Genomic DNA, 16,490 nt, shown 5'->3' on the forward strand with positions numbered 1-16,490 from the left:
TAATGTAATTATTGATTAAATTTGTCCTTCAAAATTTATTCTTATTTTTCAAAAACAATATTGTTGACTAGGGGTGTCAATTCAGTGGGTTTGATAGGCGAAAATATTACTTAAACATTTCTCATTCCAAACTTGAATAAACTCGTAAATAGACAACTCGAACCAGGTTAACCATATCAACTCGAAACAACCCATTTTATTTTTTATTTTTTAAAAAAATATTTAAATAAAAACTCAAAAACAAAATAATAATCAATGTTTTTATAATCGAACCGGTATACCTTGAAAAAATGGTCCAACCGGTCGGACCATTTTAATCGGACGATCGAACCGAAAAATCATTTATATAATATAATATAATTAATAATATATTTTAAATTTTAAATTTAAAACTTAAAACTTAAAAATGTATATAAATAGGGAAAAAAAATATTTATCTTAGTTTTAAAAATAAATAACAATATAAATATATTCAAAATATTAATTATAGTTAAATATAATTTAAAAGTAAATAAATAAATTAAAAAACTCTAATAATATAAAAATAATATTTTTAAGCATGTACAAATTTCATTAATAATGTATATATAATAAAATATTAAATTAAAGTTTTAATTTTTTTAAAAAATAATTTTAAGAAAATAAAAAAATTCAAAATTCCGGTCGGAGCGGTTCTTGTCCGGTTCTTGAAACCGGTTCTTAACCGGTTTGATCGGTTCTTGACTCGTTCTGAACAATCCGACCGATAAAACGGTTATTTGGGGCATTCCGTATCGAACGAGTGACCGGTTTCCAATCGAACCGATCGATCCGGTCCGATTTTGAAAACAATGATAACAATAATATGAATATTTAATTTAAACACTTAATAACAAAATCTAACCTGATCTATAATTTAAATTGAAAGTGTAGTTGTTGAAAATTTAAAGTATAATTACTATAAAAACATAAAAAAGTATGTTAAAAATTAAAAAATTTACAAAATAAATATTAAATTACTAAAATATATTATATCGATATACAATAATTTTTTTTCAAACATACAACGTATAAAAATGAAGCAAATATTTCTTAATATATATATATATATATATAATAATCATAATGATGATGATAACAATAAATTTTGGATCATCTCGGGTCAATTCGGATTGACCCCAAATTGATTAATTTTTTTGGTTAACATGATTTGACCCAAACTCAAAAACTCCAGCTCTAACACGATATTTTTCGGATCGACTGAATGTCAAGTTTACGAGTTGTGTTATTTTTGACATCCTTAGTTGACAACGTCGATTTGCATTTTAAGATCATTAGGGGTGGTTCGGTATGATATACCGCATACCGTACCGAATACCGCGTACCGTACCGGAAATTTCGATACTGAAACCGTACCAAAAATTTCGATACTGAAATCGTACCAAAAATTTTGGTATACCGACAATTTCGGTATGACATAAATCCATACCGATACCGTACCGAATATCGAAATTCGGTAAGGTATCGGTATGATACCGTATATATCGATTTTTTATACTGTTTTTTTTTAAAAAAATATGGGTATACATGGTATTATACCGATACCGTGTATACTCATTTTTTCGGTATACCGAAATATCAAAAATTCGAAAATCTTATACCGATACCGATACCGTAAATTTCAGTACGGTATGATGGTGTTTCAATATTTTTTGCCAGCTCTAAGTATCATGAATTCATTCAATTTTCAAATTAAAAAAAATCATTCAATTTTCAATTTAAAATAAAATTTTCTTATGCAAACCATATTTCGCCTTTATTTTGTGCATACAATATGTCAACTAACAACTTTCGATACGGTTTCACGGGAATTTTTGTTAATATATAAATCGGATGGACCTCTTTTTATAGATGAATATTAATACGATGGTCTCACAAAATATCTATACATTATATATATAACATTTTTTATGTAAATAGATTATAGATATTTAAAACATTAAATAATATGTTTGCCATCATATCTGATGGGCAAAATGTTACTAAATTATTAAAGTGGCAATTCAATGAACAAAAAAAGATTTAAAAATAAGAAGTGCGCATAAAACTTTAGTTCCTAATAGGGTAGATCTAATTCTAAACAAATATACAGGTTTAAAAAATCATTATCATAATAATGTTCATTGATTCCGATTTTTCTTTGGCCGCCGACGCCGACGACGCTCACTAGGTTTGATTTTCTCGCACATTTGACATAAATGAAGAATATAAATAATAGCACCAGAAAAATACTAGAACCTTTGGGTAAAAAAAGTCGGGCGGACTAAAATTCCGTACGTATTTTAAAAATAAGCAGTCAATTGCGGATCTAACCTTAAATTTAGATGTGTCTAAAGGTAGATTTTCGGTATACCTTATAAAAAATATTGATATGAAAAAAATTCATACCGGTATCGATATCGAAATTTAAAAAATTTGTATAGAAAAAATCCATACTCATACTGTATAGATACCGAAAAAAAATTCGATATACCAAAAAAATGTCTATATATCGAAAAAATTTCGGTACGGTATCTCTAAAAGTCGGTATTTTGGTTCGGTATCACAACCCTAGATGTGTCAAAGTAGTATATGTTTGTTCGATTGGTTTGCCTTATCACATAAAATAGATGGATTAAGTTGAAATTTACTTAATTTATCAAATAAGAGGCCGCCCGGCCTCCTCTATGGTGGATTGCGATGGGATGCGGGCCGTTTACCCTGTCTGAATTTGCTAAATTATACATAAACATGTCGGATTTACTCGTCTTACTACCCAAAATAGATGAATTTGGTTGGTTTGTGTTGGTGTTTTCCAACCCACTTAATCTTGAGTTGCGAAGGGTTGTGACTCGTCTCACCAGGAGTTTTGATACCTCTAGCCTTGATTATCTATTTCTTAAAAAAAATTACATAAAATGAAAATATGATGAAAAATCTCTTTTTTAAAAAAAATATTTTTAAGTATGTCTCATGTACTTGTTTTAAATGTCTATTTACTTGAAACAAATCAACTCAATCTACACATGTAGTGAAAAATAATCTTTTGGATGTAAAAATAATGTTTTTCATCTAAATCAACATATCCATACTATTATATAAAGGTTTAGGAATCTGAATAACTGTTTTTTTTTTTTTTTGTGTCATGACACATCAAAAATATCTTCCAATTTTACCCTTTTATCCACGTTTTTCTCTACTTTTTTTGCTTCTATCTTTTTTTAATATAGTAGTATATTAAATTTATATTATCTTTTCATAATTAATTTTTAATTACTAAATAATATATTATTTCACAAATAAAAAATCATAACATATATTATATCATATACAAAACTGCATGTACTTCTATTGTTAGTAATTATAAAATATTTCTTCATAATATAACTAACAAAAGATAATAATTCTGAAAATATATATTTTTTAGATATAAAAAGGAATTATTTTTTCCTTTATCCAAGTTCAGTTGAATCTTCATCTCACAAAATTAACAGTAATTTATCTCGATTTCTTACTTTAATTTTCGCAAACAGTACCTTAGATCTATCAAATCAGTCGAGCAGTCGACCTTTGCCTCAACTGGCAACCATAGAATTTCTTTGTTAATAATATTTACCTTTTCGTTCTTCGAGTTAGGATTTTTAAAAGAGATTATGCAATTGTAACTCAAACTCGAATTCATTTCAAACTTAGGACTTTGATGTGAGATGAGTTATCAGTCATCGATAACATTCGTTCCTTTTTGGTTTATCATCCTCATGAGTCATGAAATTTTCTTTCTTATTGGCTTTGTTTTGTTTTTTTGCAAGTGTTTGGTACAAGATTAAAGGCATAGAGAACAAACGAAGAATGTTGGAAGATCTCAAAAAAATAACAACAATAATAAGATGCTTATAAACGAGGAAATTTTCTTTTAGTAATTCAAGAAATATGATATGGGCATAAAAAAAATGTCAATTATTTTTTAATTTTATAAAATTTGTGTTCGTTGAATTAAAAAAATAATGCTTATTTAAAATGACGATAATAATCTATTTGTTTTGTTATTAATTAATACCTCTAAATTAAGAAAATATCACGATCTCAACATTATTAATTGCAACGGATACATGTCATAACATCTTGATTTGTAACATTTAAGGAAACAAAGATTCCACTAGTAATACATTATAATCACTTAATCACAATTACTAAAGCAAACAAATTACAACCGTAGCTCAATTGGACTTTTTTTTTTTAACCAACTCAATTGGGCTTTATAGTGCATGATAATAAGATATTTTTATTTATTGCAATAATTTTAAAGGCGCCTTTAAACAGATTGGGCTGATTTATTCAAATACGAAGATGGGTTGGGCCCAATGGTTAAGGCCTAATAAATCTTTTGAAGGAATTTTTTGAACCAAATGGCAGACATCTTCGGAATTCTTTTGAGCCCATTCTTGTAGTCCACATAGTAAATCCCGAACCGAATCGTGTAACCCGAGGCCCACTCGAAATTATCCAGAAAGGACCATAAAAAGAAACCTTTGACATTCACACCCTTGCTGCAAGTTACAATGAATGAGATGATGAATTACGTTTACTTGGCTATATATATATATATATATACGTTTGTATGTATGTATGTATGTATGTATGTATGTATGTATGTATGTATGTATGTATTTTAATTTAAACTTCACTTTTCATGTTAAAAATAACCCTATTGTTCTGGACAAGAATCCCTCAAATTCGCCCGATTTTTGGCTACATTAATTGATTAAAGAGTATCTTTTAACACATTTTTGTGGATTTATTTTCATAAGACAGGTCAATTGGACTCATATATGTAATGAAAAGTAATTACTTTATCATATATAAAATTGATCGTATCAAATATTCATCTCACCAGATATGCCTACGAGACAGTCTCAGATGTAAAGTCTAGTTTTAAGTTAATAAATTCATCATATTTTCACTTTTTGTCTATTTTTCGTTGGAAGATATGGGGCAACAAAATTTGCTGCTTGGAACAAATTAAAACTGGGATGACGTTCGGTTGTATATCAGTACTTCATCGAAAAATAACTAAAAATGAAAATAAGGACAAATTGTTGGATTAAAACTAAACTTTGATGACCTGCAACTTACAAAACTATAAATAGTAAATTGTTGTATTCAAATTTTACTCTTTTCATATTGTAAATGATCTAGTTAGATGATAGATACTGAAACTTAGGGGTGGCAAATTTTTAAAAAATCCCGACCCGTCCCAATTTCCAACTCATTTTGTCCCGAATTTTTTCCATCCCGAACTTTTTCCGACCCGAGTGTTCGTGATTTTTCCCGACCCGATCAATGTCGGGATCGGGATCGGGATAGGCAACCCTTCCCGACGGGATTCCCGACCCGACCCGAATATAAAAATAATATTTTTTAATAATATTTTTTAATTAAATTTTTTTTTACTTTTATGTTTTAATATTAATGTTTTATAATTATATACCATATAATTTTTTTATATTTATATTTTTTAATATTAACATTGAGTTATAATTTTTTATTTTGTTTTTTTATTATTATGAATAATTATATTTTTTTTATTAATCAAGTAGTTGTTTTAGTTTATTTGTAATGTACTAAAAAAATGTTTTAGTTTTTTAATGGTTATATATAAAGAAATTTTAAATTATTTTTAATGTATTAAGAAATTGTTTGATTTTTTTCATAAATTTTTTTCAAAAAAATATTTTCATAGAATTTTTTTTAAAAAAAAATATTATTCGGGATTACCCTCTCCCGACCCGACGGGATCCCGAACATTCGGGTCCCGACACATCTCGGATGCGGGATCGGGAGAAAAAAAATATCCCAATTCCTATCGGGACGGGAATCGGGTAAGGGGGTTACGGGACGGGTCCTGACCCGATTCCACCCCTACTGAAACTTGCCCTAAATAGTTTGGTTTTTACATAATGTTAAAAATGAGACTTGGACCTAACTCACCTCAAAAGCTAGCTCAAGAGGTGAGGATTGTCATTGTCTATATTAAGGGCTTCCAGTACTATATCCTATCAATGTGGGACAATATTTCAACACACCCCCACCTCACCTCTTGAGCTAGCTTTTGAGGTGAGTTAGGTCCAAGTTTAATTTCTAACACATAATAATAATAACTTACTCAATGGCATGTCGAAGGGATAGAAGATGTTGTCTGAAAAACTCAACTCTCTGTGGATCATTGATACCGTCTTTTACGGTACCATTGTTTTGTGAACCATAACCTGATCATTATCCATAAACAAATAATTAAAAAACGAACAAATTATTTTAAAATTTAGTTATTCTTTTTACATACCATTTTCAGTGATATAGATAATCGGATTGTTGTATTTCTCCTTGATGTATATGAGAAGATCATAGAGGCCTTTCGGATAGGAAAAGAAGGCGTTTACTCCAGTCTGAAAACCATTAATTAGTTCTATATATATTTTGATGGATGAATTTCATTTTATTAACCAAAATTCTTAATACATACCGGTTGGCCAATAGGTACGCCATTTTTTTCAGCTGCAAAATATCAAGAAACAATAAATTAAATAAATGCAATAATATATAGGAGCTTCATAGGTAAATCAAATTAAATTTAAGAGTGGTTAATAGTTTTACATCTTCTATTATGAATTGTATTGTTCAAAAAAAATGAAGAAATAAATTTCGAAATTACTGATTAATAGCTGTCTCCCGTTATCTCATAATAAAATAACAACAATTTAATTTTTTTTCAAAAAAATAACAACAATTTATAATCATCTTTAATTAACAACAATAACAACAAATACCTTTCTTCCAAATCGATATTTTTTTATTTGATAATGATTTATTTATACGTGGAGGGTAATTTGGATGAACCATTCAATCAAGGGGGAAAAAAAAATTAAACATGAAAGTTGGTTTATGGAGTTCTTTTATGGTGCCCAACACTATATGTCCACTTCATGCCTACCATGTACAATAGATGAGTTGACCGGTACAATAGATGAGTTGACTTGTACATGGTGGGCATGAAGTGGACATATAGTGTTGGGCACCATAAAAGAACTCTTGGTTTATGTATATTTTTTTTAGTTATATAATTTGTCAAATTTTGGTCATAATGTAATTTCTTTCAATATTCAATCCTGTTTTTTCCAGAGATGACAAAAGATAAGTCGTCAAACTCTATGTCAACATCAATTCGATAAATCCAAAAAAAAACCAAAGTTATTGCATTAAAATCAAAATTTGACCAATGAAACAACGAAAATTACCTATATAGAAGAACTTAAGAGGACCGATTTCACATTTTTTAAATGAAAAATATATGCTTACTTGATAGTTTAACCATACTATCGGTTGAACTGCTAAGATTGACGGTATTTGGAGAAGAAATATGAGCAGCGTAAATGGCTGTGTAGTAGTTTAGTCCCCAAAAATCAAAGGACCCTTTCACCAATTCACTCTCCTCCTTGCTGAATTTTGGCAGCCGATTCCCAACTATAGATCGCATGATTTTTGGATACTCTCCATTAACTAAAGGATCAGCAAACCTTAGAAGATTGAAAAAAAAAAAAAAAAAAATTAGGTCGGAGATTTTTTGTTCGGAAAATAAGTCGATTTGTATTTTTCTATACTATATTATTAAGTGTGACATAGCAATTTACTCTTGATCTCCAAAACATAGCGTTTTTTTTTTTTCACAAAATACATCTCTTCGTAACATCTTTATTTTTATAGAAATCAAAACCTTGTGAATTGTTCGCACGTATCATGCATGTGTTATGATTACTGGGGTGGAAAAAAAATCGACGATGAAAAATCAGAATTATTAAATATTACACAAAAATTTATATAAAATTTTCAAGTACTTACCATCCGTACACGAACTCAAGAGCTCGTCGGGCAGCTCGAATATCGAGGCTGCTCCGGGAAAATGGAACAATCCATTGAGTGACTAGAGTTATCCCAATTTCACCCTTTTGAGTTGCCTGTCTCACAAATTATTTTTTCTTCATATATTAACCATTAATTTCATTATATTTCCTAGAAATAATTTCGACAGAAAATTTGAATTTTGGAAAATTGTTTTTTTTCCCTATATTTTTGCTTCCTTGTGATTTCGATCATGTTCTATATTATTAAATTTCAGTTGTAGTCCGTAATTTTTGTTTTTTTTTTATAATAATTTTAATCATTTTTTGACTTGACGCTGACATGAACAAATATAGTGTTGATGTGACGCTGATATGTCAAGTGCCACATCAGCATTCACAATAAAAAAAAGACTGAAATTGTCAAAAAATAAAACTCACGGACTAAAACTGAAATTTGATAACACAGATGACCTAAAAAATCGAAAAGCGACAAAATTATAAGACCAAAAATACAGTTTTCCTTTTTTACTATACAGAAATAACACATCCATCAAACTAAATAATCATATTTAAAAAAATTAATTACTAGAGAAATTTTTGAAGAATTTTCAATAATATAAATGATCAAAATAACAGAAAAAACCAAATATTTAAATTTAAATAGAATAAAAAAAGGAATATTGACCTTGAATTTCTCCCTGTATAATTTGACAGCTGCAGCATGGGAAAGGAGTAGATTATGGGCAGCAATGTAAGGCTCGGTGGCTGAATTTCCTTGGGCACACTTAGACCGATCGGAGCACCGCCCCGGCGCGAGGATTCCGACCGCACCTCCGTCGTAACCGCCTTCGATGAAAACGTATGGCTCATTTATAGTGATCCAATGTTTCACACGATCACCAAACTCCTTGAAACAAACACCAACAAAGTCCCTGTAATCATCTCTGCACCACCAAATTTTTGTATAATCGATTATTTAGTGCATACAATTTCAAAGAAAAATAACATTCAACATAAACCTTTTTTTCCTCATTTTTTATTTTTTATATATAATGTGACGCTGACGTAACATCGATATAACTTTCACTTCTTTAGCGTCAAATCAATGCTCGGAAAATATAATTTGGCATGGGAGAAGACAAGTACTTACATTATTTGGGGACTTAAGAAGCCATTATATTCGTCTTCTAGAGCTTGAGGAAGATCCCAGTGGAAGAGTGTGACAAATGGAGTTATACCTTTGATTGAATTTTACCTCAACACATTATTAATTATTATAGAATAATGTAAAATTATATATATATAATATGGTAAAGGATTAATTACCATTTGCGAGGAGCTCATTGAAGACATTATTGTAAAATGCAATTCCTTCCTTGTTTATTCCTCCACTCAGCTTTCCTTCTGAAATATATTAAATTCAGAGCCATAAATGTTTTAAATAAATTAAATTAAATAATGAGAGGATTAATATGAATATTTAGTACTATATATGTTACTTGGTAATATCCGAGGCCACGAAATGGACATTCTAAAACCATCGAACCCTGTTATTTTTACCAATTTCACATCATCCTGCATTTTATATATATCTTCCATTAGAGAACGATCTAAATTCAAATTCACAAAAATTCTTATGAGTCTATCTCACAAATCAATTTTTTGAGATGAGTTTTCTATTACATATATGAAAAAAAAAAAAATTATACTAACACGTTATTGTTTTCTTTTTGCAAATATCTTTAGGGTTTCTGACATTTAATTTTTTAAAAAATTCTCTCTCATTATACATTTTTTTTTTTAAAAAAAATCAAGTGACATTAAAAAAGAATATTGTATATTTGGACAGAATATAAAATGTTCTAAAAAAACCAACCTTGTACCGATGGTAAAAATCTACGGCAACATCTCCATTGCTTCCATCCAAAATTTTGTCTGCAAAATTTGAAAAAATAATCAACGGATGCTTAAATATATGAAACAACGTACGTACGTTGAAGCCCTTGTAACTTCAACTTGAAGATAAAGTTTTCAACCATTTTCAAAGTAGATCGTAAGTTGGCACGTTATAAGTTGCCAGTAATTAAGATTGAATTTTACTTTTTGTTTTTAATCTTAATTCACATTAGTGCGTACTGACATGATTTCGAAAATTCTGACGTGAAATCAAATGTTACTGATATGTCGCAAACTGACATGACACAACTAAAAAAAAAAAAACTCGGTGCATTGTATGTGTACAGTGTACGAAAGCCATTTGATTTGAATTTATAGTAAAAACCCCACTTTCCCTTCAATTATTTATAGTAAACAACCCCCCTCCCCCCCCCCACCCACCCACTCCCCTTTTTGTGACGTGAGAATTCACAGCCGTTATTTTTTTGTGCGTTTTGAGTAAACCCTCGAATTAACGTAACAACCTGTAAAATACGTTAGTCAGATAAACCACACTAGGCAAGCCCTGTGTGACAGACTAGTCTAACAAGGTGTTGACAAGGAAAATCGAATTTTTGATCTATGACTAAAAGTTCACCTACTCCACCAACTTGGTACCCATTAGAACAAACCCCCACTTTCCCTTCAATCTATTTCTGTCGGTTGTTGCCTAATGTATTCCATTTAATGGGGTTTCATTTTTTATTACGTGGGTCCCATATATATATATATATTTTTATGAATTCCAACGTATTGAAATCTATATATATGTTTCTGTTTTAAAAAAAAAAATCTATCGACTCTTGGATTTGACGTTAAGTACTATCCTTGTGGTAGTATGAATTACACCATTTAGGATGTTTTAGGATGTTGTAGCAGAACCTCTTGACGTATAAGTTTTTATTTTTCCACAAATGAAAAATATAAAAAAAATTGAAATTGAAATAAAAAAATATTTTAATATCATTTTCATACAAAATTGCGTTCTATATTAAAGTTTAATTTATGCGAACCAAGATTTACTAGTTTATATTAAATTTTGGTGTAACGTTTAATCATGAAGCAGATATATATATAATATAAAATGTTCCTTGAGTCAGAGAACATAAATGTGTAGGGTAGTCATGATAAGTTAATGCATCAGGTCATTTTCAAAATTATATTTGGAAGCTACGATAACATAATATTAAGCTAGTGGGGAAGATTTTCTAAAAAAAAAAAAAAAAAATACCGGGAAATAATTATTGTCTACGTACGTGGATCAACCAAGACCTAACGTAGAGGCCGATCGAAGTTCAATGTCAAATATATTTTTAAACAAAAATTTGACATTTTAAAAATAATTGGGATGTCTATATATATTATGTGTATACGTGTTTTTTGGAATTTAATTTCCGTCATATAATTTATTTATTTTTAAATTTCATAAAAAAATCTTATTAAACCGTCTTATGGATCACTCTTGTGAGACGGATCTCTGATTCGAAACGACTCAAAAAAGATATTATATTTTATGTCAAAAATATTATGTTAATGTTGTACTGGAGGTATGGACCGAACTCATACGTATCACATGAAACATACTATTTTATTATGACATGTGAACATATCATCGCTATCTTTCGGTGTGAATTTGAATAGAGGTATGTCAAAACGGGCTAGCGGTACAAGTGGCCCACAACCCGCTAACTCACAATTAGGCGAGACGAGACGGTCTACCTTTTAGGTGGGTTTAAAAAACATCAACCCAATCCACCTAAATTAGAGGGCCGTGCTGGGCTGGCCCACCTTTTAGGCAGATTAAGAATTTGTCAATTAATCAACCCACATATTTTGTACGAGAGCAGGACAATCCGATGGGCTTAAGCCCATTTTGACACTTTTTCATTTGATAAACTTCGAGCTAAATACTTAAATATCAGTTAGTCAGATACAAGACATTTGACAGTCTTTATGCGATAGACTCGTCCGAAAAGATGTTGATAAAGAGGATCAAACTCTTAACAAAACATGTATCTACACCATCAACTCGGATACTTCTTTGAGGCTGGACAATCAATCTTTTAATTTTTAATCATCATTTTCGATTAAAATATTAATATCACGTCGAACGAAGCACCAAGTCTAACAATATTTTTATAATTCCAATTTCTAGGTTACTTCATCAATTTTCAACAACGATGCAGCTGTGTGATTATGTGAAATAAGTTAAAATAAAAACAATGAAAATATGTTAAAATTTAAATAAAAGATGATATATTAACGAATCAAAATTGTAATTTTCCAAAATCAAAAATATTTTTTTACGTATAAAATTACAATTGGGGTCACCTCCTGAAATAGACTATGCAAGAGACAATTTATGTCTTTGCCCTCAAAAGTAATTGTCAGTGCAAGTTTCTTGGCTTTGTTTATTGCAATTTGCAATTCCCTATTATTATGTCTTTTGTTTACGACTAGCCATTATTAAAGAGACCAGCAATGTTGACTTTAATTGAACTGAATGAGATTGTTGTAAAGTTGTCAAGATGGTTGGCCGGTCTAGTCTCATCCCGTCCGGTCCCGCTATATAACTGGATTAAGTTTGACAAATTTTCAATTCGCCTAAATAGTGGATCGATTAATTAAAAATTAACGGATTGGTCCGCCCCGCAACGCTAAAAAGACGGGTTAGGTTGATAATTTCTCAATCTATTTTGATGAGCCGACCCGTTTTGAAAGCCCTAATGGCTTGAATTCTCTTGTTCGCAAATTCAATTTTGAAAAAGGATCTCACGGATATAAAAGGAATTCACAGATCTGCATGACTATTTTCATAAGAATTGTCAATTCAATCTATATTTATAGTGAAAATTAAAGTAATTTTAGTGCATAAATTTATCTGAATTATTATTTTTTAATGAAACGGGAAAACAAAACAAAATAAAACGCACACACAATTTTGCATATAAAAAAAATTATACTAACATGTAACAAAAGATTATATGTTAGTTTACACATTGCACTTGAAATCACCAAATAATCCATTCACTTTATTTGGAAAAAATCTTTCAAAAATGCATCAATGATAGTTATATAATTTCACGTGCAATGTGTAATTCAACCGCAACGTGTCATCCTCCGTGTACATATAGCATTTCCCAATAAAAAATAACTACCACATTGTGTGTTCTTCACTCAAAAAATGCATTATATATAAATTAAGAATTTATCTTAATGATCTTGTTATCATTTTGTGGGGTATTATTATGCATATATATAAATTTTTTTATCAATTTGTGGCGTATTATTATAAATACATATTACATAGTTCACATCATATTACGCATAGATAGTTTTTTTTATTTCTAAAAAAAAAATGACACACACACACACACATATATATATATATATATATATATATATATATATATATAAATGAGAAGTATTAATGCAACTTGTGAAGAGCAATATAGATATATACCTGGATATTGGTGGGTGAAATTATCCCATATGCTTGGTCCTTTACCATCTTCAAACGCAGCACCTTCGTACTGATAATAATGAATTAAACCAGCAATTAGAAATTGGTTAGAATTCTTATCAAATCATGAAAACATTCATTAACAGTAAGTCTCTCGTGAGACGATTTTATAAACTTATATACGTGAGATTGATCGATCTCGTCTATATTGGTACGTAGTAAAAATAATATGTTTATTAAGACTCTAAGGTATAGTGTTTGAAAGAGCTTTTAAAAATGGTGGGGCTTAAAAAAGGAAAGATGAGTATTTTGAAGATTCTAAAAATTCTATATTATGGTTAAGTACTATATATTATCAAAGTAGTGTTTATAATTCATAAAATTCTGTAACACACAACTAACAATTATGGAAAAATCAACACACTACACGCAAAAAATGTCGATGCTACCCCATTGGGTATCCAACGATCCATACACACCAACCATCTTTTTGAGTAATTTTTCCTTCTTTCCTAAAAAAATACACCTCATCTTCAGGTCAACTTCCTTTGCTATCCAGTTTTTATCCATAATAAAAATATTTTCCCCGACTAGAAATTCAATTTGAGAAAATATCCGGGGAATAAGGGATCTGTATCATTACTCATATCGAGTCAAAAGTACCGAACCGGCGTAATAAAAAAAAAAACATACAAATTTCGAAATTTCAAATCACTCTATCCAAAAGACCTCGTGCTGACATGCAACATTAAGCATATACACAATTTCAAGTGGGAATTTGTAATGAATATTTTTGAAAAATGGCAAACAAATGAATGATGATAAAGAGAGAGAAATATAAATGTTTGTGATGATCAGCAGTACGTACCTGATAGGCAGCTCCGGCAGCTCCGAACGTGAAATCGGAAGGAAAGGCGCTACGGCTGAAATGCGACGACTCTAAGGCATGCGTTGTTGTGACAGTGAAGAAGAGGAAAAGAAGGAGAAATGGAGTAACTGTATGGAACCGTACAGTATCCATTGCTCCAATAATTACCTTTGTGTGTGTGTGTGTGTCTTTTGGTTTCATGGGGTATATATATATAAATATATATATATATATAGAAGACGCACAGGGGGGGATAACAAATCAAGAACGGGAATTGTTGGTCAAACACGTGAAAATTAAAGGCACCTAACCAAAATAACAACGAACTTGTGTAAAACACATCTACTATCTATATGAATATGATATATATATCTCTATATTCAGGAAAGTAGTCAAAAAAAATTTCGACCTTGGGCTGACTGTCTTTTGACGGGTTGTTCGTCGTTATTGTACTTCTATTACAAAAACCAGCTTATTATGAAATAAATATACAATTAAAATTTTAGAAAATTAGCTGGTTTTATACATCCAACATGTAACAATAAAGTCCCAAAAAGCACAACGAAAAAAAAAATACATCTGACATGTAACAATAAAGTCCCAAAAAAACACAATGAAAAAGAAAAAAAAATGCAAGATGAAAAAAAAATTATGGAAACCATTTTCTCGAACAATACAAGTAATGAGATAGAACCAATATACAAACTATAAATCGATGACAACACAAATAAATGCAAAACACAAACATAATCTCAATAATAATGTAAGAATTCAACAAAATATATCATCATAAATAAAATTGACTTATCCAAACAAATAAACTTAAAAATTAACAAATTTTCAACAATAAACTTGGTCATTAAGGAGATATTTAAATTTGATTATCATAGATATTAACCGATTTTGAGGTGAGGAAGAAAAAGAAAAATATGTGATTAAACATGAATGATATTTTTAATGAGATAATTAAATTTAATGGGATAAAAAAAATTCAATGGGCTAATTAAATTTAATGCATGGGCTACATAAATTCAATGGGCTAAAGACCCAAAAAAATTTTAACTAGGGTTGAAACCCAATAAAAAAAACTTCAAACCTAATAAAAAAAAATAAAAAAAAACACATTTTCTAATAATTAAAAAAAATTGACCAGGGCTGGAGCCCACCCCAGCCTTTGGGATGGCTCCGTCCCTGTCTATATTTTTCATTTTTTTTTTCTAATGAGGTGGAAACTGCAATTGCTACCCTCGAGAGTATTGGAAAAATCTAGCAAGGTAAACAGTACTGAGCAAACTCTATTCGACATGCTCATCCAACAAAGTATTGGTATAGAGAATCGAACTGATCTTGATTATTTTTCGAAAACATATTTACTTTGTCAACTCGAACACATCTTAGAAGCGGATGTATATCTCTATCTTTTCCATATGTCTTGTTTTTTAAATAAATCTTATCCATATGTCTATGTGTGCATAAATGTGTCGGAAATTTTGGCTTGGGCCACTCCATTCAAGGTGAATGGAAATTGGGCAATGGCTTTGGCTCAATTTAAAGGAAAGCATGCATTGGAATGTGGAGCTTAGTATGATAGTCTCAAGTTAGGAAATAAAGGTAAAATAGATAGGTTGTTTATACTTTATATACTATAGTTGTTTAGTCAAGAGACTATCTTTTAGCCTTCCCTGTAAATTAAAGTGTTTCTACTTAAATGGACGTTAAATTCAGTGTTCTAAAAAGCGGCGTCTATCTAGGACCGTCTAGGCGCTAGACGATTACCTACCGCGTCGATTTTTAGACCGTCAAAATCGTCGCCTAGACGTCTCAAAATCCGCTTAGGCGACCGCCTAGATTAACATATAATATTATTTATTTTTTTCAATTTTATTTTGTTAAAAAATATTATTTGACATATTTGTCCATCAATTTATATTAGATGAAATCGAGAAATATGTCATGTATTTCGAGTTGAATTCGATAACGAGGAATTATTGAAGAAATATTAAAGGGAACGAGAATAATTTGATATTTAGACGTGAAAAAACATCATTTAGACAAGTGAATTAGATAAAGATGAATTGTTGGAGAAATATTAAAATGGATCGTACTAAAATAGTTATATATTTAGGCTAAAAAGAAAAAACTGCCTAAGTCCTGCCTAGGCGGCTACTTAAACGTCTAAACACTAGGGGTGGGTGACCATCCGCCTACCGCCTACCACTTTTTAAAACATTGATTAAATTAAGGTTCTGATCACTAATAAAAGACTTGATTCATGTGCAATATGTACCCAACTCAAAAAAACAAATAAACA

At 30.0% G+C, this 16,490-nt stretch overlaps 1 protein-coding gene across 1 annotated transcript; it reads right to left on the reverse strand.

The window, feature by feature from the left end:
• Positions 1-4,178: 4,178 nt before the first annotated feature.
• Positions 4,179-14,380, reverse strand: LOC140879732 (beta-glucosidase 13-like). Its single transcript, XM_073283592.1, has 13 exons — positions 14,180-14,380; positions 13,312-13,381; positions 9,790-9,848; positions 9,413-9,488; positions 9,240-9,317; positions 9,064-9,151; positions 8,599-8,857; positions 7,912-8,027; positions 7,372-7,589; positions 6,539-6,570; positions 6,359-6,461; positions 6,182-6,284; positions 4,179-4,565 (listed from the first exon to the last, which is right to left on the reverse strand). Exons 1-13 carry the CDS (start codon positions 14,378-14,380, stop codon positions 4,391-4,393), a joined length of 1,578 nt encoding a protein of 525 aa, XP_073139693.1. The 3' UTR covers positions 4,179-4,390.
• Between the last annotated feature and the right edge of the window lie 2,110 nt (positions 14,381-16,490).

Source organism: Henckelia pumila, chromosome 2 (genome assembly GCF_033568475.1).
Source record: "Henckelia pumila isolate YLH828 chromosome 2, ASM3356847v2, whole genome shotgun sequence".
Lineage (NCBI taxonomy): Eukaryota > Viridiplantae > Streptophyta > Magnoliopsida > Lamiales > Gesneriaceae > Henckelia > Henckelia pumila.

What these genes read in the sequence shown, in the direction of transcription:
- LOC140879732 (XM_073283592.1), bottom strand. Translation starts at nt 14,380, where the DNA reads ATGAAACCAAAAGACACACACACACACACAAAGGTAATTATTGGAGCA. An exon ending in CAATGAGCTCCTCGCAAATG is followed by an intron (nt 9,152 to 9,239) that starts GTAATTAATCCT and finishes ATTCAATCAAAG; the next exon opens with GTATAACTCCATTTGTCACA. An exon ending in TATACAGGGAGAAATTCAAG is followed by an intron (nt 8,028 to 8,598) that starts GTCAATATTCCT and finishes TTTGTGAGACAG; the next exon opens with GCAACTCAAAAGGGTGAAAT.